This window comes from Myotis daubentonii, chromosome 5, assembly GCF_963259705.1.
Source record: "Myotis daubentonii chromosome 5, mMyoDau2.1, whole genome shotgun sequence".
Taxonomy (NCBI): domain Eukaryota; kingdom Metazoa; phylum Chordata; class Mammalia; order Chiroptera; family Vespertilionidae; genus Myotis; species Myotis daubentonii.
In genome coordinates, this window is record NC_081844.1 from 106,403,808 (window position 1) to 106,431,631 (window position 27,824).

A 27,824-nucleotide genomic window follows, 5' to 3' on the forward strand; every position below is an offset into this window, starting at 1 on the left:
TCTCCTCCCGCCGCCGCCGCCTCCCTCCCGGCGGTCGCCCCAGCTGCCGCCGGCAGGCTCGCCCGTGCAGCCGCGATGCCCCGCGGCCCGCCCTCGGCCCGGGTCCCCGGCCCACCGCGCAATTAGCGTTCGTGCGCCCTGAGCGCGCCGCTGCCAACGCCGCGCCCCGAAGCAGCGATGGGCAACACGGCGCACAGGACCCTGCCAGGTACGCCGGGAGCCCTGCCCGGGAGGCGGGCGCTGGGGTGCTCCGCTCCCTGGGGGACCAGCTGGGGGACTTCCGGGGAGCCACCCCCGCCTTGGAATCCTCGGCGTCCAGCGGGCTGGAGTCTAGTGCTTCCCGGACCCCATATCCGTGTGCGCCTGGCGGGTGGCTTTGCGCTCCGGGAAGGCGGGTACCGCGTCCTGGTTACCTTGGGGACCCCCATCCTTTTTCTCCCGGCTTTGGCCAGATGAGCGAAGGGGCCGCTGGGGCGATGCTGTGCGCCCCCTCGCCTTTGTTCCAGCCTGGGGGCGCTGATGAGGGAGCTTGGGGCGCCCAGGGGGTGGGGGGTGGGGACTGGAGCCGGGCTCCCCAGGGCTTCCGACGGCCAGAGCCAACCGTTGTGTGGAGACTGCAGCTACTGAGGGTGGGGGGGGGGTGCTCTCAGGGGTACCCCAGCTTACAGCTGCCCAGCGCCTCCGCGGCACAAGCTGCCTCGGTTTGGCCAGGTTCCCACGCGCACCCCCGGCTGCGCCCCCCTCTGGTGTCCGCTCAACTAGGGACTCTAGCCCCTCGGAGTCGCCACTGCAGAGCGCATTCCCCTGTAGTTAAAACCAGCACAGAACCGCGGGGGGCCGAGAAAGGGGATTCCGAGGGTGGGAGTGGGGGCAGCGGGGTCTCACTGCTAGATACCGGGTCACCGTGGAACAGATCCGCGCGCGCGGAGGCTCCGTGCCCGGCACTTGCATGTCCTCGCCTTTGCACAGAGGGTATGCAAAGAAGCTTCCCTGGAAGGGTGTGGGTTTCAGTTTCACAAGTGAAATGGAGGCTCAGCGGAGGGGAAGTGACTCGCCCGAGGTCACACCGCTAGCAGGGGGAGGGTCTGGGTGGGGACCCCAGCCTGCCGGCCAGCCCTTCTCCCAGCCCCCATGTCTTTAGAATGGGTCTTTATTTTGGTTGACGGCTGGGCATTTGTAGCATCCTTTGTGCAGAAGGTGAGAGGTGTGTGTGTGTGTGTGTGTGTGTGTGTGTGTGTGTGTGTGTTGAAAGTACAAAGGCACACACACACACACAAAGTACAAAAGCACAGCTGGGTGGGGAGGCAGTCAGCTGTGGGTAAATGTAGTGTGAGGCTTAGGAGGAGAGGGACCCATCGCCCATCTCTGCTCTCACACTCCCAGAGAGCCCTCCCTTCTAGGTGTTACCAAGCAATCATTGTTCCTTCCCCTGGAGGGGATTGCAGTGGCCGGAGCTGAGCCGGGGATTCCCAAGGCCAGCTGATGGAGGAGGAGCCAACTCCTACTTTTCTACACCTTTGGGCAGCTTTAGGGCCACTGCACTCAAACCTCCAAATCCTCAGAGAGGCGAGCTCACCCGTGCGTCAGCGGCAGATGTAGGACTTGAACCCAGGTCCGCTGACTGGCAGGGCTGTTGCCCGCTGGGGGGAATCCACCCACCCAATCAGAGGTGTCCGGGGCGATGGCAAATACGGCAGCATCTCCCAGCCAGGGAGACACGGCCTGGAGGCAGGGGCCCCTTTTCAGGATTTCTTAACCAAGAAACGTTCACGCTGTTCTGGTAAAAAAGCCATTCTGCCACCTGTGGGTCAGGTTGGGGTGAGCGAAGGCACCGAGGCTGCGAGGTGAGCTAAATATAGCTGGAGGTTTCTGTGGTCTCAGTCCACTGGGCCTGGCTCTGGCCTGGGCCACGCTGGGCTGGGCTGGGCTGGGCTGGGCTGGGCCGGGCTGGGAGCCGGGGGTTAGGCGGCTCACCCTCTGCAGTAGCTAAGTGCGGGCAATTCAGACTCTCACCTGGGGCTGAAGCTCGCACTGAGTTTGAGGCAGGGGACAGAACTGGAACTCCTGAGCCACAAGGACCTGCCTGCGGTTCGTTTCTCACATCCACTGTGCCGTTTCCGTCTGTGATGCTCCCCACCCCTGGACTATCCTTTCTCGCCTAGTCCAACTTTCAAAACCCAGCCTAGCCCTAGCTGGTTTGGCTCAGTGGATAGAGCATCGGCCTGTGGACTGAAGGGTCCCGGGTTCGATTCTGGTCAAGGGCACATGCCCAGGTTGCAGGCTCAGTCCCCAGTGGAGGGCATGCAAGAGGCAGCCAATCCATGATTCTCTCTCCTCACTGATGTTTCTATCTCTCTCTCCCTCTCCTTTCCTCTCTGAAATCAATAAAAGATAAAAAATAAAAAATAAATCCAGCTTAGTTGCCACCTCCTCCAGGGAGCCTTTCCTGACCACCCACACCCGATCCCATCCTTTGGTCTGCTGCCTAGATCCCTTCTTAGGTCTCTGCTGGTACATCTGACCGCGTCGCCTGGTGGTCGCCCACCTCCATGACTCGCCTTGGGGTATGTGAGGTCAGAGACCAGGTCTGGATCCTCTTGTATCTCTGGTTGCCCAGCTCAGAACCTGGTGCCTGGCAGGGGCTCAGACACCGGCAGCGGAGCTGTGTCGCCTGCATCTGAGGCTGAAAGAACACTTGGCTCAGTCCTGCCCTGTAGAAATCCTTGCTTCATTCTCAGGAAAAGGACATGCGTGGGGTTTCTTCCTCGGGTCTCGAAATAGAGAGCTGGCATTTGCCGAGCACCTGGATTCTGTGCCAGGCTTCCTGCATATGTGGCTGCATTTACATGCCAGGCACGCGTCTCCTTAAGGCTCCTGCACTTGCTGAACCCTCTGCCTGGAACCTTCTTCCACCAGCCCCCCCATGGTGTGCACCCCCCCTTGCTTCCATCAGGGGCCCTGTCCCCAGCACTCCCCCCTCCCTCCACCCTCTTCGCATTTCTCCTTAACCTGGGTCACCACGTGCCGGCTGTGTGTGTAGCTGGCTGTTTATTGCCTAAAGAGGGAGGGTTTTGTCTGTTTGTTCACTGCCCTGTGGTCAGCACCTGGACCAGTGGCTAGTATACAGTGGACGCCCAGGAAACCTTTGTTGAATTAATGAGTGCATTTAATTCGTGCGACAGCCCTGCAAGGTAGGGGTTATCGTCTCCACCTTACAGGAAAGGACGCCACAGCTCACACGGCTCATCCAGTTGACAGACGAGGATGGAAATCCAGGTTTATTTAGCTTCAAAGTCCTGCATTCTTCCTCCCACATGTGGTGCCTCCCCATCCATGGCTTAGATAACACTTATGGGCACCCAGTCCACCCGGCTTGCCGTTGTGTACAATGAGGAAACGAAACAGCAAAGGAAGGAATGTGCTTTATGATCGATGTGGGGCCGTCCCTGGCAGAGAGCATCGGCAATTCCGATGAGCACGAGCGGGCCCGGCCCAGCGTGGGAACTCAGTTTGCTAAACTCCTGCTGTGTGCACGACCCACTCCTTTCTAGTTGCAATCCTGCACGGTCAGGGGCCTGGCTCCATTTTACAGATGAAGAGACTGAGGCACAGAGAGGTTAAGGCACTTGCCCCAGCTCACACAGGCAGTGGCAAAGCTGAGCTTAGAAGACCCGGGTCTGTCTTATTGCTAATAACCACGTGGGCCTTTTCTCCGGACTCCATCAGACTTCTTCTGGGTTTTGTAAGGGGGGAAAGTGTAAACACGTGGGGGGCGGGCAGGGAGAGGGGGGGGCAGGATTCCTGGGGGGAGGAGAGGGGAGGGTCGAGGAGGAGCTCTTCCCTGTCTTCTCACATTTCGCCCCTCCCTCAGCGCGAGGCTCTGGAGAAGAGGCTGAACTTAAACTGTCCGTTGGGCTGGTTAATCATTCAGTCTGTCCATTGAGCAAGTCAACCACCTTTTTGGTGTTAGTTCAGTCGCCGGCATCCTGGAGCTTTGGCGGGAGAGAAGTGTTGACCTTGCCAAGCTCTGGTTGCCTATTTTAAATCCTCCGAACCCCTCTGAGGGGCTCTAGCTATCCCCATTTTACAGGGAGGCAAATGGAGGCTCGGAGAGGTACCGGACAAAGGCACTCTCCCTGGAGTAAGAGGGGAGCCGGTCTTCCTCATCCAGCCGGGCAGTCTGCAAACGCTGGCCAGAGCGGGCCGGCCCTGCTCCTCCCGGGCCCCTCGGATGCCACCCCTGGCCCGCAGAGCTGCTGGAAAGGGAGAGTGTGGGTGCTGGGCCCTCGTGGGTCAGCTCTGCTCCCTGGCAGCCACTCCTTTCCCTGGATCTGGACTTTCTTGGAAAGACAGAGGCCTTTGTCACTCTCTCCACAGCCATCGCAATGGCTGTATGGGTGACCCAACGGTGACGTTCTCCGCTCCCCGCACCTCTCTCCCGCCGTCACCCAGGCACGCGTACTTAGGCCAGGCCTGCCTGCCTTCTCCGGCCCATCCGCCTCCCTCCCACCCGGTGGAGCAAGAGGCCCGAGCTGAGCCTCTGAGTGACAGTGGTCCCGCCGGCAGCCCTGAAACCCACAGGCTGTGGACGCATAGCCGGGGCCTGATGCGGCAAGGCCCCTTGGTGACGGCCCTGAGGATGCTGGGGCTGGGTGGGGCTGGAGGGTGGCGTGGCTGGTCCAGCAGTGCAAGTGAGGAAGAGGGAGTGGTTCTGTCCGGTGTGCAGGACAAGCGGAGGAGGTGCCCAGGGAGAAGCTGGAACCAGAAGGGACTAGGCCCATCCTCCGTTTCTACCTTCGTCCTGCTCCCACCTCTGCTCCCTTCACTCTCTCCCCTGGCAGGAGAGGAGGGAGCTCTGGGGCAGTGAAAGTCGGGAAGGCTGCCTGGAGGAGGTGACGTCTGAAGGAAAGTTCTAGATGTCGGCCTCCACCCTCAAGCGTCATCTCCTTCGGTCTGCCTTTAGGTCTTCCTGTGGCTTTGTCACCCTAAGGTCACCCTGGTCTCCACCTCAGGCTGGGGTGACCCTGTCTTTCCTGTGTGCACCTTCATTCATTTTCCTGACACCTATGGGCACCTGTCACGTGCCAGGCACTGGAGGTTCAGCGGTGAATGGGATGGTCAGCCACCGGCAGAGGAGGAATAGAATGTTCTAAGACAGTGGTTCTCAACCTTCTGGCCCTTTAAATACAGTTCCTCATGTTGTGACCCAACCATAAAATTATTTTCGTTGCTACTTCATCACTGTCATGTTGCTACTGTTATGAATCGTCATGTAAATATCTGATATGCAGGATGGTCTTAGGCGACCCTGTGAAAGGGTCGTTTGACCGCCAAAGGGGTCGCGACCCACAGGTTGAGAACCGATGTTCTAGTAGAACAGGGCAGCTTTGATCAGGCTACTGGAGGGCACAGGGCACAGGTGCCTAAGAGAGGGAGGGGTTCGTGTCCACTGCCCCAAACAAGGCCTGGCCACCAGACCAAGTGAGCCATCTACTGTAGGTCATGCGCAACCAGCTTAAAAATAATCTGAAATGATGTCGAATAGAATGAAGATAAAATACTGAGTGCATTTATGCAGTAAGAGTGCTTCTGCTTCATAAACTTTTGTTTCAGGTATGCGTGTACATGCATGTGTGTGTACATGCATGTGTGTGTGCGTGTACATGCATGTGTGTGCGCATGTACATGCATGTGTGTGTGCGTGTCACAGTGTGAAATGCATTTCTCTCCACGGGTCGCCGTGTCTAAGGGTCATGATAAGCCCACTCACTGGTCAGCCGCAGCCGGACGTCTGGTGTCCTGGTCTGGAACATGGATCAGGCTGCCTGGGTTCAGATCTCAGCCCAGCCGTTTGTCAGTGGAGGGACTTTGGCCAAGGTACTTCCCTCTCTGCCTCAGTTTCCTCTCTGTGAAATGGGGAGGGTGGGTGGCTCCCGTGGTTGGTGGGGGTGAGAGTGAACTGGAGTGGAGCAGGCAGTCTTTAGCACATGCCCAGGGCGTTTGCCGTCCCCATGGTAAGGAGGGGCCTTGGGCCTGCCCTGGGGTGCCCGGCGGGGCTGGCTGACGGGAGCCCTCATCTCCTGCCTTGAAAACCCAGGTGACCATGAACCGCAAACCCAGGGCTGGCCTGGGAGGCACCCTCTCATGTGCGCTGACGGCAGTCCCATGGGTTCTGGAGCTCTTTCCAGGACACCTGATGTCTGAGGAGGAGAATCTTCTTGGCAGGTCCAATTTTCCAGTTTTTATTTGTCCACCAGCCTTCAGGCTGGGCTGTGCTGGGCCTGGGGTCACAGCCTGGGTCTGGAGACTCAAGGTTTAGTGGGAGAGAACTCGAGGACAGGCAGGTACAGCGGTAACTGGGGAGCTGGGAAGGGTGAGCCCAGATTGGGTGAGAGTTTAGAGGATGCGGGGAGGCTTCCTGGAGGAGGTGCTGTCCAGCTGAGCCCAGAAAGCAGAGGAGTTAGCCAAGAGGAGGGACCAAGAAAGGCTGTGCACGGCAGAGGGGCTAGATGTGCAAAGGCCTGAGGGGACGGAGAGCAGGCCACAGGTGGGGAACTGTGGCATTCGTGGGGTCCCAGTGCAAGTGGGGGTAGCATGTGGAGTCAGAGGCCAGGCCAGCGCAGTCGGGAGGCTTAGGTTTCCAGCTGCCTCCCTCCCTGGCGGGGGATGAGACGTGTCCGCCAGCAGGGACGGAGCATGTGCGTGGGGCGGCTACAAGGACCGCTCAGGACACACTGTGTCATCTCCCCGCGGACAAGAGGCAGCTCTGCCCTCCTTCGGACCCAGGGGCTTTCTGTGCTGGCTGGAAACAAGCCCGGGGCCAGGCGTGTGCTAGCGTTGAAAGCGGAGAGGGGACGGGGGCAGGCCTGGCTGCTCACCTGGGCCGTGGGGCAGAGTGGTCAGGGCTTCCGCCTGCTTGCCCGCGCCAGACCTTTACCTGCTCCGTCCCATTTACAGCAGCAGGGCCAGCCCTCCACGGGCGTCTCCCATTTCACAGATGAGGAAACTGAGCTCACGGGTCAGGCGGCCAGGAGGTGGCAGAGCAGAATCTGACCGCAGGCCTGCCCGGCTCCAAAGCCCCTTCGCCTCCGTCACCAGGGGGCACTGCCCCTCGCCCTCCTCCTGCGCCCTGCGCCCCTCCAGTCCTTCCCACAGGCCCTCATCTTGGCCGTCCTGGGAAGGTGAATGACAACTGTCCACAGCAGCCAGGATGAAGCTGTCCCCGGAACCGGTCTGTCCCCTCAGGCCTCACCCTTAATCTGCAGCTCAGAAGGGGTGTGGCCTCTGGGAAGCCTGCCCTGGAGGAGGGGTGAACCCCTTCTTCCTGCACAACTGGGGCTCGGGCTTCTGACGTGTCGCCCGCCCGGTAAAACTGCCCTGCGGTCAGCCACCCACACTCGCCACTGCCAGGTGTCCCGGTGCATTGCCCACCCAGAGCTCCAGGCGGCGCCCACCAATCCGTGAGCAAGGGCGCCCGCCGGGGAGACCCCTGTCGCCCCACACGCCCGCACGCAGGCTGTCCTGCAGGGAGGAGCGTGCTGTCCCCATCAGGAGGGCTGGTAGGAGCACAGGCCGAGCCCCCCACCCCATCATCGGGCCTCGGCCCCGCCTCTTCATTAGCCAGATAGGCAGCCTGACCCCTCCAAGCTTCGATCCCCTTTTCTGCAGAAAGGGGCGGTGATGTGACCTCCCAGCATGCACAGCGTCCGACAGGCAGTAATGTCCACACGGGCCACCTGTTAGGCCTGGATTCCCTGGGCCCTGCGCTCCCCAGGGAGACACACACAGAAGATCAGTAACAGCCGCTAAGCGGTATCACGCAGCCAGTCTGCCAGGCACTGTTCCAGGCAGGTGCCTGCATGGAACCCCAGGACGAGCCCTGAGAGCGGCTACTGTTATTAGTCCCGTGTAACGGTTGAGAGAGCAGACAGAGGGGCACAGAGAGGGACAGTCACTTCCCAGGGGCGCACAGCTCGGGGAGTCAGGCTAGAAGGAAGGGGTGTTGGTGTGGGATGGGTAACTGCCAGGTTGGGGTGGGGGCTCGAGCTGGAAGCTCCCTAGTAGTGAGCAGGGGTCTGTAAGCGTTTAGAAACCCTGGCAGGCTTGTTGTAGTCGCTCACCTGCTTTCTTACTTGTTTCTCTCACACCTGCCTCTCGGCATGGCAGGGGGCAGGCTCCAGTGGCTTGTGGTTCCCGGTGGGGACCCCAGCTGATATCCCCCAATGTCTGATGTGTAGACCTCCAACTGCCTTTCAAAGCAGATCGGGGGTCAGCCAATGTGCTGAAGTCTCTCTGGACAGCAAAGCGAGGGCCATGTCACCCCTCAGGGAGCCACGGATCCGCAGCAGCACGGCCTGCGGACCTGCGGCCTGAGAGCTGTCTGCAGACCGTGAGGCCAGCAAGCAGGCAGGATGGGGACCAAATGCAGAGGTGACCCGTGTGTGGGCCTCACACGGAGGCACGTTTCAGCTTAAAGGAAGAGCTTTCTAACTATGGAAGCTGCCTGGGAGTGAAGAGGGGCGGGGAGGAAGCGCCCGCTGCTGGAGGGGCATTGGTGTTTAGCTGGGGCTGGACATGGACATTGCAGAGGCAACTCGAGCACCAGATGGGTCTGGGATGATGGTCCGTTAAGGCGCCTTTGACCCTGAGGTCTGATGGGGAGTGCTGTCCGGTGCTCGCCTGCTGAACGCCGGCAGGGCCCTTCACCATCTCTCACTTCTACAATCCTCCCTCCAGTTCCGCATGTTGGGAGATTTTAGCCCCATTTTATAGATCAAGAAATGGAGGCACAGAAAGATGAAGTCACGTGCCCTGCCCAGGTCTGTTCCCTCCCCCCAGTTTCCCATCCTCGGCATTTTTGCAGACGAGGCGACAGGTATTTCTGAGGGGGGTTAGGACAGCCATCCTTGGACGTCACTCCCGGCTCACCCTCACCCCTTCTCTCTTCATCCTTCTAACCAGACTCGGGCAGCTCAGCCTCACCTCTGGGCGACCGGGGAAAGTTCTTTAATGAGTAAGCCATTGGGGGGAAGTGGTGGGGTGGGGGTGTCTGGCACTCGGAACTGGCAGAACGCCCATCGCTATTAACAAGCGTGTTTTGTTTACATCCTCAACATTACACATTGTTTATAACATAATTATATCCCTCGGGCACATGTTTTCTTTCCTTCCCCCCCAAGGATGATGGATTTATGAGATGGGTGGGCACACGCATACCCTGTGTCTCCAACGCCTGGTCGACTGGGTAACTTTCCACTAACCAGAGGAGAGCTTCCGTGCCTTTGAGGTTCGGGAGATTCAAGGGCAGGAGGTGGGACGGTGGCCTTTCCCTGCCTCTGAAGGTGGCGCAGACCTTCATCCCTGCACGCAGGTCACCAGGGGTTCTTTCCCCAGGACCAGTGAGCGCTCAGAATCGCCACACCCCACCTCCCATTCGGCGGCTGGGGGCTCTGCAGGGTCACACGATAACAGATGTGCTCTGTGGCTGGAACGCCAAGAGACGTGGTTAGAAAAAGAGCACTGGTTTTGGAGGCAGTCTCAACTTCAAGCCTCAGCTCTCTAGCGAAGCTGTGTGACCCTGGGCAAGTCACTCCCCCTCTCTGAGCCTCCATCTCCTCGTCGTGAGGATGGGCGTAATGATAGCCCCACCCTCACGGGCTGTGGTGAGGAATAGATAGGAGACACTGTGAGAAGCCGGAGCCCAACACAGTCCGAAAGTGGCCACTGAAGGCAAGACAGCGGTGCTCCTGGAGTTGATAGGGGGAGGGGACCGATCAGACCGTGCCTTCTTGCTGTGTCTGTGGCACCTCTCCAGGGCCTGGGATGGATGTCTAAAGTGCCCTCTGGTTGCCTAGGGAAGCAGTTCTGCGTCCAGGCGCACCTCGGTTTATTGCGCTCTGCTTTCTTGCGGCGATCTGGACCTGACCCCGCAGGAGGTCCGAGGGGTGCCTGTGAGGGTCAGCAGCTCCCACGGGCATTGGATTCAGATCTGAGTTGAATCCTGACCCAGCTGTTGACCTGCACGTGATCTTGGACCAGACTCTCCCCGTCTGGGCTTAATGTCCTCGTCTGTGCAATGGGTCCACAGGGCCATAGAGACATGCCAGTGAGCCGCTACTCTCAGATCATCCGCGCTTAGGATGTGTGGATGGAGATTCTTCTCGGGGCTTCAGCGTTTGCATTTCCAACACATATCCTGGACTTCTTGGGGAAGGGGCCGAAGCCCACGCAGACTTCCTGCATGCCTGGCCAGTCCACACCCGCATGCTCCCAGGAGCCCTCAGGCCTCTGGAGGAGGGGGGAGCAAAGAGAAGGCTGGGTCTTCAGAGGAGGGAGCGGGTGGAAGAGGCACCCTTTAGAGTCACTCCTCCGTGGGCCTCAGAGCCGCACGTGGCAGGGAAGGAACGGACATTCGTTGAGGACTGACTGTGTGCCAGGCCTTGTGCTCCCAGTCTTCCCTGCAGGGACGGCTTCTACACTCTGCCCAGAGCACCCGCGGGCCCTTCTTCCTAGCCCTGGGAGCCAGGCTGGTCTGGGTTCAAATGCCAACTCCACCGCTTCTTGGCTGTGTGACCCTGGGCAGCTCTCCCAACCTCTCTGAGCCTCCCTGCCTCACCGGCAGTGGGTCTTCAGGAGGGTCCCAGGCGGCCTGTGGATGGAGGGCCGGTTTCAGTCTCCGCATTGCCCCCTGGGAGGCCTGCCTCTCAGACCCTGCCCCACCCCGATTCCTGTTGCAGACCTCAGGGATGTCCCGCCCCCCCCCCCCCCCCCCCCGGGCTCCATTCCCCGGCCCCTCCTGATCGGTCACCGCTCTCCTTTTTTAGATGCCTCGCTTATTGTTCATCCCAAGTTCCACCAAACCAAGGCCTTTGAGCAGCTCAGAACAAGCTGATCGATGATCTCCACGCCCACCCCTGCCCCTCCCTGAGACCAAGGCAGGGCCCGGCTCACCCCCTTCACCAGAAGGTGGCTTAGGCTACTTGTACATAGTCTTGCTTTTTCCTTTGTGGGTCAGGGGGTGAGTGAGGGACCTTGGGGGGCAGGGAGGCATGAAAGAGGAAGGATGCAGCCTTCGGGATCCGACTGAACTAGATTCACACAGGCTCTGGCTCTGCGGGCTGGGGGCCCCTGGCAGGACGTCCGCCTCTCGGGGACCTTAGGCAAATGGCTGCGGGCGAGCCCCTGGCACACACTGCCAGGGCCACAGAGGTGGGCTCCCGCCCCCGGGGCCGGCAGACACTGCCCAGCGGTGGGGCCTGCGGAACATTTCCTGGGCTCCCGGAGTGAGAGCAGGGGTGTGCAGGGAGCTTTCTCTGCACCAGCTGCCTCTGACCCTGGAAAGCAGGGGTGTGGCTCTATTGTTCCAGAGTCTGCACAGGGCCTGCGGGTGCTCCCCGGGGGCCGAGGTCAGTGAGCCGCCAGGCTTCTGGGCACCACCCAGGCGGGGGAGTGGCTCCCCTCAAGGCAAAGAGAAGGAGAAAGTTGGCAGACTCCGCAGGCAGCTGCCCCGGGCTGCCCAGAGGAGAAGCCGGTGCTGAGGGCAGGGTGGGGCCAGCCCTTTAAACCTGGAGCGTGTGTCTCCCACTGCGCTGGGTCGTTTTGATAGGGGAGAAGGAAGGAACAGTTTCTATGGGAAGATGTGGGGTTTAAATCTCATTCTTCAGACAGGTGGGTTCTCGGGGTTCCTCTCCTGCTCCTAACACGTCAGTGGCCCTCAGAGCCTTCTTGAGGCCCCTCGCCTCTTTTGCCTTGCCTCTAAGATCTTTTGTGATGCGACCCCTGACTCCCTGTCCACGCTCCCCTTTCCCTTCTGCCCTGAAGTCCTTGCAGTTCCCCAAATGCCCTCAGCTTGTCCTCACGTCCTGGCCTTTGTGCTGTTCCCTCTGCCCGAAACACGCTTCCCCATCTTTTGTCATCGTCCCAGTCACTTCTCTCCGTAGAGTAGCTTCTCTGAGAAGTGTCCCCTGGGCCCCTGTCCTTCGTGCTGACCCCCCTGTGCGGCCTGTGTCTGTGCTGTCCCTGGCGGTGGGGGATGGGGACTGTGTGTGGTTCCGCGGGACCCGTGTCCCTGCAGCTAGCACAGGCCCTAGTACGGAGTGGATGTTTCCTAAATGTCAGCTGAAGGAGGAAGTGATGTACTCGGGAAAGAATGAGGGCATGTTCCCAGCCCCCTCCCCCCGCATCCCTGGTGCCCCCCACCCCCCACCCCCCACCCCTACCCTGGGAGCTGGCGCCTCTGAGGTTGGAGTTTCCTGGGCCGGGTTATCAGGAGGGGCCCAGCAGGGGGTCCGACAGGCTTGGGAATCCCGGTGCCACTGAGCACTCTTTGAGGGGGTGTGGGATGACCTCACGCCCTGGGAACTCATGCATCCAGCCCACTTGAGCGGAAAGGCTGCCGGCCTGGCCTGGAAGGAGCCGGCTTCTCCCAGCAGCAGCGCCGGGTGACCTCTGGCCTCCCGCCCGGCCTCCCCGCAGCCGACAGGAGTGTCACTGGCTGCACTGAGGTGACCGCACTGAGGGTTTTGTTTGCCAAAGGGAGGGGAGGGGAGCGGGTGGCAGTTTCCAGCGCGGGCTGGCCCCTTTCCACTCGGGGTGCTGGCTGACCAGGCCTCTGAGGCAGAGAACAAAGTCCCATTAAGCTGGCGGCGGCCCCTGGGCACATGCGGCTGCCCCACTTGGCAGGGTGAGGAGCGCGGGTTATTCTGGTTCTAGCCCACGTTCAAGCCCGCCAATGGGAGAGGCGCGCTCGGCCCGACGGGGACCCACATCCTTGCCCTGCTTCGGGCGGTGGGGAGCCCTGCCCAGGACCAGCCTTGCCTTTTCTCTCCAATGCACATGCCACCACACACGCACACGCGCACATGTGCACGCACACGCACACACACACATATGCACACACAGGCGCACGCACGCGCCATGTGGCTTCCTACCGCCCGCGCTGTTGGTTGGCATTGCGGACTTGGGCACATGTCACTTGGATCACAGCCTTCTCTCCTGCGCTCCACAGGCTGAGGCGGGATGTCAGGCAGGTCCCGGAGGCCCCATGTCAAATGGTGCGTGGATTGTGGGTACGTTTCAGGGAAAGAGGCCTGCACAGCTTTCAAGGCCTGTGACGCGGCCCCCACGGGGCTGCCTGGGAGGAGGGCGCACCTGCCCAATGTGGCTGCTCTCAGAGCCTTAGTTTCTTCATCTGGAAAATGAAGGGGGTAAACCCACCCTGAAGGGTTGTCCTGAAGACTGCACCCAGCACACGAGGCCCGCGCCAGGGTGATCAGGGCTCTGTCCACGGCTGGGTGCGGGGAGGGTGCAGAATAGACTGGGCTCCCTGGCAGCTCTCGCCCCCCGTGGAGCAGAATCTGCTGAAAGTTTCAGTCGAATGCCATCTGCTCGAATGCCAACGCGCTGGAAGCTGTCACCTCGGCGGCCAGGGGAGCAGGAGCTGTGGCTTCCTGCCTGCCCCGCTCTGGGGGTAAACGCCATTTCCCGGCTCTTTTTGGAGCAAAGGAAGGCCGGGCTGGGCTGGGCTGGGGCGAGGAGCCGGATCCGTTCAGGAGGTGGCCCCGTGCACATTTGGGACGCTGCTGGGATGGCTTAAAAATAGGCCTGTGTCCCTGGACATCAAGGGAAAGCAACCCCAGCGTTTGCAAGAGGCCTTTCCTGGCCAAGGTCGCTGGCCCTCCCTGGGAGAAACTGTTCAGGACGTATTCCCCAGGCCCACAGTAGGCATCTCTGACCCCGGGGGGGGGGGGGGGGGGACCTTTTCTCTAATGTGGTTTTAAAAAGAGACCGAGTGTTTAGTGAACACCTACTATGTGCCACATACTGAGTATCTGACGAGTTGGCCTCCTTTTTTTCTCAGCAATCTTGCAGCGTGCCGATGACTCTTACCTGTTTTCTAGGTCTGGTTGGGGGGGACCCAGAGACATTAAGCATGTACCTCAAGATGACACAGCTAAGATATGACAAACCCGGAATTAAACCGGGCCTGTCTGTCTCCAAGCCTGTGTTCTTTCTAACTGCCTCTCAAGCTGAGATTTAGAAAATAAAAACATTTAGTGAGCATCTACTGTGTGCCAGGACTCCCGGTGGGCTCTCTCGGGGACGTGAAAATGCAATGCGGGGTAGGCTGTGCAAGTGGGGAGACCGAGGCAGTTTCTGTCCTTTCCGAGCTTTCCATAGTGTGGCTGCAGCGTCTCCTGCAGTGATTTAAAGGCTGAAGTCCGGGTTTTCCGCGGACATCTCCCAACTCGGATGCCACTCTCCCTGGGCTGAGCTAAAAGCAGGTGTGGGTGTACAATCTGGAGGTTGCCTGCTCTTTTATGTTAAGCATTTTCAACTTGTGTAAATAACACATCTTCTTAGAAACGTGTTCCCTCTGTTTTCTTTAACGCACATCAGGGCTCTGGCCGCAGAGAGGGGAAAAAAGAGTGTTTATTCCTCACTCCCTGAAGGAAGTTGGATCATATCACCAAGATTAAACAAATATGTAAACTTCGCTGGTGACTTGGCTGCAGTGCCCCCTAACATATAGTTGGATTTGCAGGCCTCTTCCCCTTATAGTAACAAAGCAGTGTTTCTCCCAGCCCAGCATCCCCTTCCATCATGAGGCCGCTCTGAAGGAACATCTGCTTAGAATTCCCAAGTCCTTTGGTATGGAAACTCTCCGATTAAGAGATAAGGTTGGGAAAGCAACAGTGATGTCAGGGGAGCTCAAAATAATCAAATAAGGGTGGCTTGTGGTCTCTGGGGCTCCGAAGGGCTTTGATCTGTGGTCGTATTTAATGTTTCCTGGAGAGTTTGCCGGCTCCGGGGACCTTGGAGAGAATGGGCCTGTGGGACGCGGGAGGAGGCGGCGGCCAGGAGCTGGTGGCTCAGGCGGACGGGGCCGTAGCATGCGTGCGCGGAGACCGGTGGTTTTCACCGGTGGCATTTCCCCGCTCGTTGATTTCTGTCCGAATGAACTAGCTCTCCCGTGGGCCCTTGCTTACCTTGTGGTTCAGAGCTGGCCGCAGCCTGGCTCTGGGTCCCGGTCCTCGCTGCCGGGGGCCCCTCCCTGGCGGGCAATGCTGGCTGCCTGGCTGGAAGCCCTTCCTGGCTCCCTGTCCCCCATGCTGTGCAATCTGAGCCTCTCGGGCTGGCATTTAGGGCCTTCGTGTCTGGTCCCTGTGATGTCGATGGCAACCTCACCCCTCGCCCGTATGAAGCAGGGGCTGCCCAACCTCAGACACTCTCTGCCACGCCAACCGTAGTACTTACTCTCCCCACAAAGTCTGGCTCCCCCCGCTCTGCCCCTAGTGTCCCCTCATTCTGGAATATCCCCTCTCCTCCCTCAGGACCTGGCTCCGTGGGCATCACCTTCTGACCCGTCCCTGGTTGAGTCTGGGGCCTCGGGGCCCCGTCGCCACCCAGGCCTAAGGGAGTCTGGAATGTCAGCAGCACCGAGCGGCCCTCATCTGCCTGGGTGGCTGCTGTGTTTCCAGTGCCTGGCATGGTGCTTGGCACATACTAGGTGCCCCGTAATGTGTGACAGATGGAGGAATGGCTCTTGTTCCTGAAGTTCCTTTTCTTGGGTGGGACCTCGGCTTCATTCCTTGTGTTGTGTCTTCTATGGGTCAGTGGCTTCTGTTCGGCGAGAGGTCTTCCCCCGCATGTTTCCTCCCTCGGTGCCTGGGGCTTTCCCCTTGGGCCCGCGGAGGGTCAGCCATGGCATGCCTGCCTCCTCCTCGCCTCTCCCTCTTCATTTTCTCCGGCCCTCCCTCCCATTAGCCTCAGTAGTAATTGAACCCCCGGATGTGCCCAGAGCACAGTGAACCCCGTGGCTGGGCGTGGGAGGAGTGGTCCCTGCAGCGGCCTGCCATGCCCTGGGGTGCCATTCTTCTCCCACCACTAGACCATCGTGTGCCAGGGAGTGCCCGCGATTAATGAGCACCTGCCAGGAACGCTGTGAGCAACAGCACAGGCTCATGCAGTATCACCCACCCCGCCACCCCCAGGCTGCGGGGCCCCCGGGAACTGCCCCTGGGATGGAGGAGGAGAAGGTGGGAAGGATGACGCTTTCGCCTCAGCCCCCAAGCCACCTGGGTGCATGGCCAGCAACCAGATCCTTTCAAAGAGACCATCCTGGCCCAGCCGGTGTGGTTCAGTGGTTGAGCATCAGTCTATGAACCAGGAGGTCACGGTTCGATTCTCGGTCAGGGCACATGCCCAGGTTGTGGGCTCCATCCCTAGTAGGGGGCATGCAGGAGGCAACCAATCAATGACTCTCTTATCATTGATGTTTCTATCTCTCTCTCTCTCCCTCTCCTTTCCTTTCTGAAATCAATAAAAACATATTTTAAAAAATAAGACCATCCTAATATTCTCCAAGTCCTGTGGGGCAAAGTTCCCTAAGAAATGCATCCTGAAAGGTGCATGTCCTAGAAAAGTCACCGTGCTTATAAAGGATGTCTTCATTTTCGGTGGTAAAGGGAAGGGGCAGGCACAGAATGGTAGCCTCGGTCTCCTTGGAACCTCAGTATCGGGATATTATTAGTTGCCTATTAAGCACATCCTTCGCGCCAGGCCCTATTCTAGAAACTGCAGCCACAGCTCTTTCAGCAGCTGTGCGAGTTAAGCAATGTCCCATTTCACAGGCGAGGAAACGGGCTAGAGAAGCGACCAGCTCTCCCACCCATCCCAGCCAGGAAGGGCCGGCGCCTGGCTCCAGACTGGACTCTATGGCCTTTCATCCTCTTGTCACGGGATCCCCGGACCTCAGTCTTTCTGTTGCTGTTTCTGCTTTCCTTTTGAACAAAAATTGCAGAGAAAAGCAGTCTTCGGCCCCCCCCCCCCACACACACACACATTCTCCCCAAGAATCCAAGGCCCCTGTGGCCTTTGGACAGACTGCAGCCGGAGTGGCCCCTGGAGGACCTGGGAGGATTTGATAGGGATGGAGAAGTAGGTTGACCCCAGCCTGGCTGCTGGGTGATGAGCTCATTGGTATTGGTCCACCAGGGGGTGAAACAGCAACGAACAGTGCTTCTCCCCCGACAGACACACACACACACACACACACACACATACACACACACACACACACGGTCTCATTTTGCTCATCTGTGAAGTGGGTATAGTGACTGCTGTGGGGGTGCTGAGCTGATTGGGGTGGCTGGAACCTTCTTAAGTTCACCAAGTACTGGTTTAATTAAGATGGAATTTTTATTAAAAGATGAATTGGGGCGGCACAGTTCTGAGGGGCCCTAACCCTCCTGCCCGTCTCTTCCCGCAGACGCGAGCCCTCCCGCACGCCTCCTGTCCACCCGGCCGTGCTGTGGGCCTGGCCCCGAGCGGCGCCCGGTCCTGGGAGAAGCCCCGCGTTTCCACGCGCAGGCCAAGGGCAAGAACGTGCGGCTGGACGGCCACTCGCGCCGGGCCACGCGGCGCAACAGCTTCTGCAACGGGGTCACGTTCACGCAGCGGCCCATCCGGCTGTACGAGCAGGTGCGGCTGCGCCTGGTGGCCGTGCGCCCGGGCTGGAGCGGCGCGCTGCGCTTCGGCTTCACGGTGCACGACCCGTCGCTCATGAGCCCGCAGGACATCCCCAAGTACGCCTGCCCGGACCTGGTCACACGGCCCGGCTACTGGGCCAAGGCGCTGCCCGAGAGCCTGGCGCTGCGCGACACGGTGCTGGCCTACTGGGTGGACCGCCACGGCCGCGTGTTCTACAGCGTCAACGACGGCGAGCCCGTGCTCTTCCACTGCGGCGTGGCCGTGGGCGGCCCGCTCTGGGCGCTCATCGACGTGTACGGCATCACCGACGAGGTCCAGCTCCTCGGTAGGTCCGGGCCGGCCCTGCTGCGAGGGGCCAGGCCATGGTCTCCGTGCGCCTCTGTGTGTTTATTTCACGCGACGCAGAGGGCTCACTTCTAAATCATTTATCATGACAACTCATGATCCCTGTTCTACATTTGGGAAAACTGAGGCATGGGGGGGGGGGGCGGTTAAAGGACTTGAACTGCGAGGCAGGGTTGGTCCAGAGCCCACGGTCTGGCCCAGGTTTATTTGCTTACTCCTTCATTCAATTTGCTCACTCACTCACTGATTCTTTCATCCATTCTGTTGCTCATTCCGTCACTCCTTTGTCCACTTGCTCACTCCTTTATTCATGCATTCACACATGTATTCATTCATTTGCTCATCTGCTTATTCATCCATCCATCCACTCACTCAGATGATAATTTAAGCCCTAATCCTCCAGTGTCTACACTGTCAGGCAGTGAGCATTCAGCCCGCTGGTAAGAGGCTCAAGGTCCACTGGGGAGGCAGGCAGGCAGACGGGTGGCGCTGGCTCTATCAGAGGCGGCAGCGGCCAATGCTGAAATCCTGGTGGTGAGAACTCATGGGGAAAGCTTGCTGCCCTTATCTTGAGAGAAATGCTGAAATTTTTTCAGATGAAATGGCATGTCTAGCATTTGCTTCAACATAACGTAGGAGGGAGAGTTGGTGGAGGCGTCAGTGAAACAAGATTGGCCATGAATTGTTCAATCTGGATCATCAGCACTCATTATACTGTTTGTATAGGTTAGTTTTTCAAAAAGAGTTAAAGGGGGGGGGGGGGACACACCAGGAGGCCAACCAAAACAGGGCTGTGAGCCAGGGTCGGAACTGGGGTTGCCAGCTTGCCAAACCTGCCCTGTACGGAGCGGTAGGATTGCAGGGTAACATATCAGACTCTCCCCAGGGGCTCGGGCAGGCTTTTTGAAAAAGCATGTTCAAGATTATGACTTAATTTTATATTAGGAAAACTGAAGAGGAAGAAAAATTTTATTCCATGACATAAACTATAATTCTATATGGTAATATTTAACAAAATCTTAGCCAGAGGGGCCTGGTTTTAAAGTTTGAGAAACACTTTTTCTTGCTTTAATTATGGTTAATATTTCTGTCACTTAACAAACCTTCAAAATATGCTAATGACTTTTTCTTTTCAATTTCTTTGTTATTAACAGTCTATGCTAGAGATGTCATTCATTCATTCATCCATCCAATAAACCACATAATGATGGGGCCTACTTGCTCAGTACTCTGCTCAGCCCTGGGGACATGGTGGTGAGCAGCCTGGCACAGACCCTGCCCTCCAGGAACTCACATTCTAGCTGGGGAGGCAGTCAACTATTCATCTACCAAAGTATAAAGACCTGTTACCTGGATGATAAATACCTTTATTTTGCTTTTTTACTTAACTGTAATATGTCGTATCAAAACATATTTTCATATCACTAAAAATTATTCAAAAATATTTTCACGATTGTCTTTAAAAAAACTCCTCCTTAGTTTCTTGTTTTTAGAATGAGTCCATCTCTTAAAAAAATTTTTTTTTATGATTTCAAGAGAGGAAGTGAAAGGGAGAGACAGAAACATCAGTGATGAGAATCACTGATGGGACGCCCCCTACTGGGGATCAAGTCCACAACCCACAACGTGCCTTGATGGGGAATTGGACTGTGACCCCCTGATTCATGGGTCAGTGCTCAACCCCTGAGCCACACCAGCGGGGCGGAAGGGCTCCATCTCTTATTGAAACCTTCTGCATTCGGTGTTTGGTGCCCCCAGGCTCCGTGCTCCTGCTGCCTTGGTCCAGCCGGCACGTGTTGGAGGCCTGGACTCTCGTCCTGGGTTCTCGTCCTGCTTTGCCGCTTAGTGACCTGTGACCGTGGTCACACTCATGAACCCCTCTGTGCCTCAACTTCCTTCTCCGCTAAATGGCGAGGAATAACAGATAATAACAGACCGGCCTCACAGGTGTGTGAGGACTGCAGGAGCCCCTCCTGAAAGGAGCTTAAGGCGGCCCCCGTCACAGACGAAGGCCACACGGAAAGAGCAGAAAGGGCCCCTCTTTCCCTCGCAGCTTATGTTCTGGTTGGGGAGGCAGAAAATAAAGGGTTTCCAAATGCCCTTTCCAGCTTCACGAGTATGAAAACCTCAGAGGGAAGGGAGGAGGATGGAGAAAGGAGGAAGAGAAAAAAGAAGGGAGCGAGAAAACAGGGGGGCAGGAGGGAGAGAGGAGGGAAGAACGGGAGGAGAAATAAAGGGCGAAGGGGTGGAGGGAAGGGAGGAGGGAGCACAGAAGGCGGCAAGGGTCTTACCTGCCCATCCCCAAGGTAAGATGTCACGGAAACGAAGGGTTATGCTTAACCCAATCCTGTGCATCTGTGATGATGATTTTTAAAATACGTTTTTATTGATTTCAGAGAGGAAGGGGGAGGGAGAAACATCAGTGATGAGAATCATTGACCGGCTGCCTCCTGCACGCCCCCTACTGGGGATGGAGCCCGCAACCGCGACCTCCTGGTTCATAGGTCGAAGCTCAACCCCTGAGCCCCTCCGGCCGGCGGGCCATCCCCGATTCCTAAACCAACCGACACACGAACCAGAAAAAGAATGGGGGGTAGGGAGAGGCTGGGGCCCCTGGGGGCGCGGGGAGGGCTGCGGGGAGGAAGGAGGCGCGCTGATGGGCAGGGGCCGGGCCGCGCCCTCACCATTCCCTCCCCCCTCCGCCCGCAGAGAGCACCTTCGCCGACACGCTGCCCCCCGCGCGGCTCAGCCAGGCCCGCTTCAGCGCCTGCGCGCCGCCCGGCAGCCTCGACGCCGCCAACTTTAACAACAACGAGCTGGAGAACAACCAGGTGGTGGCCAAGCTGGGCCACCTGGGGCTGGGCCGCGCCCCCGGCCCGCCGCCCGCCGACGCCGCCGCCATCCCGTGCGGGCCCCGCGACCGCCCGCGGCCCGCGTCCTCGCCGGCGCTGCTCGAGGCCGACCTGCGCTTCCACGCGACGCGCGGGCCCGACGTGAGCCTGTCCGCCGACCGCAAGGTGGCCTGCGCGCCGCGGCCCGACGCCGGCCGCACGCTCGTCTTCTCCGAGCGCCCGCTGCGGCCCGGCGAGAGCCTCTTCGTGGAGGTGGGCCGCCCGGGGCTGCCGGCGCCCGGCGCGCTGGCCTTCGGCATCACCTCGTGCGACCCGGGCGGCCTCCGGCCCGCGGAGCTGCCCGCCGACCCCGACGCGCTGCTCGACCGCAAGGAGTACTGGGTGGTGGCGCGCGCCGGGCCGGTGCCGAGCGGCGGCGACGCGCTCAGCTTCACGCTGCGGCCCGGCGGCGACGTGCACCTGGGCGTCAACGGGCGCCCGCGCGGCCGCCTGCTGTGCGTGGACACCACGCAGGCGCTCTGGACCTTCTTCGTCGTGCGCGGCGGCGCCGCCGGCCAGCTGCGCCTGCTCGGTGAGTCCCCCACTGCGCGTGCGCGGGGCCCGCCGGGACCCAGAGGGCGCAGCGCGGGCGGGGGCGGGGGCGGGGGCTGGAGCTGGAGACACCGCTGAAGCCCGGCCCTCGGTTCCCAAACTTGAGCGCGCATCGCACCACGCACCTCCCCCTAGAGTTTCCAGGCAGTAGCGCTGGGCCCCCCAGAGGATGTCTTTCCAACAAGTGCCCCAGGGATGCCCAGGCTGCAGGTCCCTGGACCACATTTCGTCTGCACCGACCTAAGCACCCGCGGGGTCAGGGTGTGGCAGGCTTTATGCAGTCGGTCAATGTTCAGTGCACTCGTTATTTCCATTGCTATGGTTACATGCTATACATAGCCGATGCCTAGTAAGTGTAGGAGAAACAGTATGGACAGTTACACTGAAAAGAGGAAGTGAGAACAACACCGTCCACAGAAAATGGAATGCAGGCTTGAACCACCCTGTTTTGAGATGATCCTTGCCTTCATTTATGCCCCAGACACGCAGCACCCACCAACTGGGCCAGGCCCTGGGCTCCAGGACGGGGCCGGGCAGAGGACCGGGCGCAGACGTGGGAGTGCAGAGCTGCAGGGCGTGGTGGTTGCGGGGCAGAGGGGGTGGGGGGAAGGTTCACAGAGCACAGCTCCCTGCTCATGGTTCAGGAAGTCGAGTCCCTACGCTAACAGACACGATGACCATGTCCTCTGTCACCTCGTTCACTTCTATCCTCCTGCCGATGGGAGGAAACCCGTTTCATGATCCCATCTACAGAGAAGAAAACTGAAGCACAGAGAGAATCAACGGCTGCCGCAGTCTGATGGCTGCTCAGCCTTGAAGAGGTGGGGCAGTCAGAGCCTCAGTTTCCTCCTGTGCGGAAGGGCAGGGGTCCCCTGCATCCTGGGGTTGTGAGGGTGAAAGGATGAGATGCGCATGCTTTCAGCAGGTGCCTGTAGCCTCCCGCATGCTTAGCAAGTAGTGATCGTAACAACGGCGACTGTTGCTTGGTCCAGATGTTGAAAGGACGTCAGTAGGACTTCACCCCTCTTTCCATCTCCGAGTGCACTTTCTCTGTGCTGGCTTCCCGCGGGCCGGGCCTGCAGTGCCAGGCTAGCCTGCCAGTGTGCCTTTCTTCCCCGCAGTTGGAGTGAAAGTTCTAGGGCAGGCCTCACTGGCCTTTGTTGGTTATGCGGCCTTCCCTAAACTGCCATTGAGACCAAGAGGGAGACGTTCTTACTGGCCTGGATCGTGTGCAATAAAACCCCAGTGCTGTTTCCCAGAAGTAAACGGGAGCGATGGCGGGGCAGGCGCATAGCAGATGTCCACCTCGCACGTACGACTCCGTCGGAGCCCTGTGAGGCAGCTCTTGCCCTCCCATCAGACAGAGCGGGAGGCTAAGGTGCAAGGCAGCGGTGAGCCAGGGACTAGCAGGGCAGCGCCCACCTGATGGAGTCTCTTTGGTCGCAGGCACCCTGCAGTCCAGCCCTGTGATCCCATCTCCGTCGGGGTCCCTCAGCGGCTCCCAGGACGATAGTGATTCCGATATGGCCTTCAGTGTCAACCAGTCCTCCTCGGCCTCCGAGTCCTCCCTGGGTAAGGAGATGCAGACCTGGGGTGGGGGCAGGGGCAGGGGCTGGCCTGGCTCCTTCCCAGGGCTAAGCAGGGTGGTCACCTCCCCCCCACCCCCGCATCCTCTCCTTCCTCGGCTGTGCATTCAGCTGGCGGGAAGAGAAGCATCTAGATGTGGCTCCCCAAAGGGTGATGGTGGTGCCTGATGCTTGGGGGCAGGAAAGGGGGCAAAACCCAGACAAAAAGCCCAAGTCGGTGTCTCCCAAAGCTGTTCTCCCATGGGTTCCCCCAGAGAAACTTTGCCTTCTTGGGGTTGCCCCAACGGAACCCACCTGAGAACCACATTACTTAGGTCTGGCCTGGCCTTCCTCTCTGCAGTGACAGCCCCCAGCTCCCCGCTGAGCCCCCCGGTGTCCCCCGTGTTTCCCCCACCGGAACCGGCAGGCAGCAAGAACGGCGAGTGCACGGTATGCTTCGATGGCGAAGTGGACACGGTCATCTACACGTGTGGACACATGTGCCTGTGCACCAGCTGCGGCCTGCGGCTCAAGAGGCAGGCTCGGGCCTGCTGCCCCATTTGCCGGCGGCCCATCAAAGACGTCATTAAGATCTACAGGCCGTAGCCTGGCCCGCCGATGGGCCTTGGCCAGAGCAAGGTCACCTTTCTGAAGCCCCTCTGGGCCGGGCAACCACCATGGCCACCAGGGAGCCCAAGGGCAGTGGCCATCTCGTCTGTCACTCTCCGTGGTGGGCGAGGCGTGACAGTCGTGGAGACGAGGCCCTGGGGGTCTGAGCCCAGGCGAGGGTTGCTTCTGGCTCAAGAGTGCTTCGCCCCCAAAGGCCACCCAAAAGCAAGCTCAGGAACTGCCTGGCAGACCGCCCGTCCCTCTGGTGACCTCTCGGCTGGGAAACGGCGTCCTCTGTGCAATGCTTTTTGCTGGGGGTGGGTTGAGGTGTGTGCGTGCGTGTGTGTGGGGGGGGTGGGGACTGAGCAGGGAGAGGGCATGTGTGAGAGAATGAGAGAGAACGCATCGGTATTTATACAGGGATCTTGGCTCCAGGAGACTAAGGAATGTGCGACCTGGAGCCCAGACACTAGCAAGGCTAGAAGTGGCTGGCTTTCTGGGGCTGTGACGTCCGCTGGTTTTGAATGTGTGAAGCCTGTACCTGAACAGAATCCTCGGATGGTATGGAAAAGGGGCCGCAGACGCCCTAGGAGCAGAGCAGGAAAAAATAGCTCGCTGTTTACAGCCCCGAGCAGCAACTCCTTGGGGGTCAGGTGGGCGGAGAGCATAGAACAGTTTGCCTCTCTGGTTGCTAACCCGCCCTGGAGAGGCGCTGTGCTGGGCGCTGCAGCCATGTGAGGGCTCTGGGCAGGCCGCCTCCAGAAGCCTGTTCTCCCCTTCGCCCCAGGCAGCCTGATCAGAAGCACACTGCCCCTGCCCCTGGCTGCTTTGGGTCTGTGCGGCCCCACTGTGTACCAGACAGCGGGTTATCTTTTCCTGGGGAGGGAGAGAAGCCTAGAGGCAGGGGCTCACCTGGAGCTGGGAAGGCCACTGTGGGGCACAGACAGCTGGTCACGCTTCCACCCGTGCCAGTGGGCATCACTGGGACAACCTGCTGGCAAAGTAGGAGGGAACCAGGGCTTTGCGACCTCGTAGTTCTGATTCTCCCCCCCCCCCCCCCCCCACTGATCACTAGGATGTTCACTGACCCTTAGAATGTTGGGGAAATTGGGGTAGAAACTGAGGATGCTGACGTTGGGACTGTCCCCCTTCCCGGGGCTATTTGGGCATTTCCTGGGACCCCGGCCCTGCCCTCGCCCTCCTCCCTTCTTGCCCCCAGGGCTGCCCCCCCAGCTGCCCTGTCTGGTGCCGTGCCTTTAGGCACCCCCCTGGGCCTCTCTGTTTCTCAGTCCCCAGTGCAACCAAGAGGGAGCCTCGTAGCTGCCCCCTGCAGAGCGCTGGGAGGACCCACACAGCGTTCTGAAAGGCCTGAGACGCCTTGCCAAGAGCAGGTGTCCTTTTATTACAACCCCTAACCTGTTCATCTGTGAGGGCGGCAGGGAGAACACTCAGACTCAGGTATTCATATAGCAGGTGTTGGCCGGGCCGGGGTCGGCTCGGAGCGCAGCGGGGCCGTGCATGCCCTCGGCACAGGAAACCGCCCGGTGGTGCCCTGGGGCTGCTGCCCGTCTCAGCCGCCTCCCTCTGTCTGGAAGTGGCCCAGTTTTCTGATCTCAACTGCAGAAGCGCTCCTCTTGCCCCTGCAAGACCCCCTGATTGGTCTTTTCTCCTAGCGAATTTGGGAAACATGCCCACGTTTTAATTTTGCAGAAGCTCTGGGAGGGGTGGTGGCTGCTGGAACCCCAGTGTTTGCCAAGGTAAGAGCTTGAGAATCCAGGCAGTGCTCGGTGCCCCGCTGAAGTTGGTCAATGGGAGCCTTCCGTCCTCCAGGTGCTGGGTGAGGGCACAGCGCTCTGTGAGAGGACTCGCCCCCACCCCTCCCCCAGCCTCCTGATGGCCTGAGCCACAGGCACAGCTCGGGTGGTCTCGGCGGCCTGAGGAGCCCCCTGTCTGCCCCCCGGGTGCCAGGCGGGTCAGGTACAGACGCCACCAGGAGAGCAGTGACCGAGGGCCTGGCCCAGGGTGGACCAGGCCTTGCTCCTGGGACGAAAGGAGCCGGGGCTTGTCTGATGCGCTCGCGGTTGCTATAAATAGCCTCCTGCATCCAAGAGGAATGAAGAGGGTGTTTCTTTTCTAAAATCCAGACATTTCCTGACGCTCTACGCTGGTTTCTTCAGTGCCCCCAGGAGCCGCTGGCCTTGCCCTCGGGTTTTGTCTCCAGAGGGGCAGGAGGGAGACAGGGGCCCTCTTTCGTCTCTTGTCCTCGGCACTGGGCCAGGGAGGGGCCCCACGTTCATCCCGAGAGGCAGGTCTTATCGCCAGGCCGAGTCGTGCCTAAGACAGCACCGGCTGTAAAACCGCTGCCAGTGAGCTGTCGGGTGCCACAGCTGGACAGCTCGTCCCCAATCAGAGATGCTGAAATGGAGGGTGGGGGCCCTGTTACTTGGAATTGATGAAATAAGGGATTGTCCCCACTCGGCCGGTGAGAGAACCGAGGCCCCGGGAGTGAGCGAGGTGGAGCCCCAGTGGGAGGAGCAGGGCTGGGACCCACACCCGGGAGTGTGTGGCGCTGAGTCCCCTGCTCTGCTGCTTGGCCCGAGCTTCCTTCCTTTAGACTCATGTGACCGCCCCCGGGGGGTCTGGCCTCCGTGCCTGGAGGAGGCCCCGCCCCGGGCTGCGGACCCGGTGCCCCCACAGCCCTTTTAGGCTCCTCTGCCCACTGCCGCCGCCTCTCTGCTAGGCTGAGCTGGTGAGAGCTCGGGTCCACCCCAGGGCCTCCGCCTCTTCCCTCGGGCACCCCTGGGGGCAGCTTTGGGGAGGGGAAGGCCTTCTACCCCCTTCCTGGGCCCCCAGGAGTGGGTTGGAGACCCGAGGACGCCCCTGTGCTGAGGGCTTGTGCCTGTCCTTTGGAATCGCTAGAGAAATCGGCCCGTTTCCCAGTCAAAACAAGCTCCCTCTCCTAGTCCAGCCCCAGGACCGGGCCTTCTGGTCGGCGTGGCCTGTGTTTGGACACAGGGTTGGGGACATTTCCGAGCTTTGATTCGATCCCTCTGTGTCGGGGTCTGTGCTCGCCCGTGGTAGGTACGAGAGGTTTGCAGAGCAATGGGAACCTGGTTGAGTTTCGGGGGTTGATAAAACATGCCCATGCCCACAAGGTCCCTCCTCACACACCTGCTGAGTGCCTGCCAGGTGTGGGGTGCTGGGAGGACGGCCCTGGGTCTGAGGTCGGAGGCGGAGGCCGTAGGAGAGTGATGAGACGATGGGGGCAGGTTTCATGGGCCTCGCTGGCCACTGTGGCCCCGGGGTCTACAGAGCCTCCTGCGGGCTTCGCAAAGCCCCCACTGCGTGGGAAGTGCCAGGCGCCGCGCAGCCCGTACGTCGCTGCCAAAGGCCTCGGGCTGAACCCCAAAGTCCCCACCAGCGGGCGACCACCCTCAGGTCCTGCCAGGAGACATGGGGAGGAGGCCATCTGCTACTGGGGACTGGTTCCTGGACATCGGTCCCCAAGGCCCTGGAGAACCCCGGTCAGTTCCTGTTAAGAGGGGCAGTGACCTCCCTCTGGACCCCGTCTCTGCCCCGTGTCTGGGGGGACGGCGGCCCGGGACGCAGGGCCTCCTGGCATTGCTTGGTCTCTGTCTCACCGTCTCTCCCAGGTCCCTCCTGAAATGACTTGTACGACAATCTGTCTGTGCCTTATGAGTGTCTGTGCACTTTTTATCCTTTTCTAAAGCAACTCTCCCCAGTGGGCAGGGGCTGGCAGACATCACAGTGTCCGGACACCTCACGGGCACTGCAGGCCCATGTTGTGTTTCGGGGTGGAGTGAGGTGCCCCCCGCCCCGCCCCCACTACCTGTGTACAGACCTTTACAAACTGTCTCTTGCTCTCATTTTCCTGATTCAATACTGTGACCTCTCCAGTGCAGTCTAGTCTTTGGGGAACTGTAAGAAAGGTGGTAAAACTTGGGGCGAGGGGGGGAAGGGTTTGCACTGTCCTGTGTGTTGTGCTTTTGTGTGTGGTGTGTTTCGATTTTTTTGTCTGTTTTTATCTGTTTTATATTAACATAAGTTTTCTGTTTAAAAAACCCCCACACAAAACAAAAAACAAATACAACTCCGGCTTGTTAAAAAAGAAAGCTCTCCAGACTCAGTTTGTAAATCCCAGGGGTGTGCACCTCTGGGGAGTGGAGGTGCGGGCACGAATCGTTGCCCGCCTTGAGGAAACGACTTGCAAAATGTCTCTAGGCCCCTGACAACGGTTGGTCCTTTGACCAAGTACCTCCTGCAGAATATTGCAAGGAAATCCTTCCAATCAGAGATTAAGCTCTAAATGTAAAGCTGTTCATGGCAGCATTATCCTATCTAATAAAAGGCT

The 27,824-nt window shown here is 59.5% G+C and overlaps 1 protein-coding gene across 1 annotated transcript; it reads left to right on the plus strand.

Moving 5' to 3' along the window:
- Window positions 1–27,824, plus strand: NEURL1B (neuralized E3 ubiquitin protein ligase 1B). Its single transcript, XM_059699195.1, has 5 exons — window positions 1–208; window positions 17,270–17,815; window positions 20,545–21,258; window positions 22,725–22,850; window positions 23,205–27,824. Exons 1-5 carry the CDS (start codon window positions 178–180, stop codon window positions 23,447–23,449), a joined length of 1,662 nt encoding a protein of 553 aa, XP_059555178.1. The 5' UTR covers window positions 1–177; the 3' UTR covers window positions 23,450–27,824.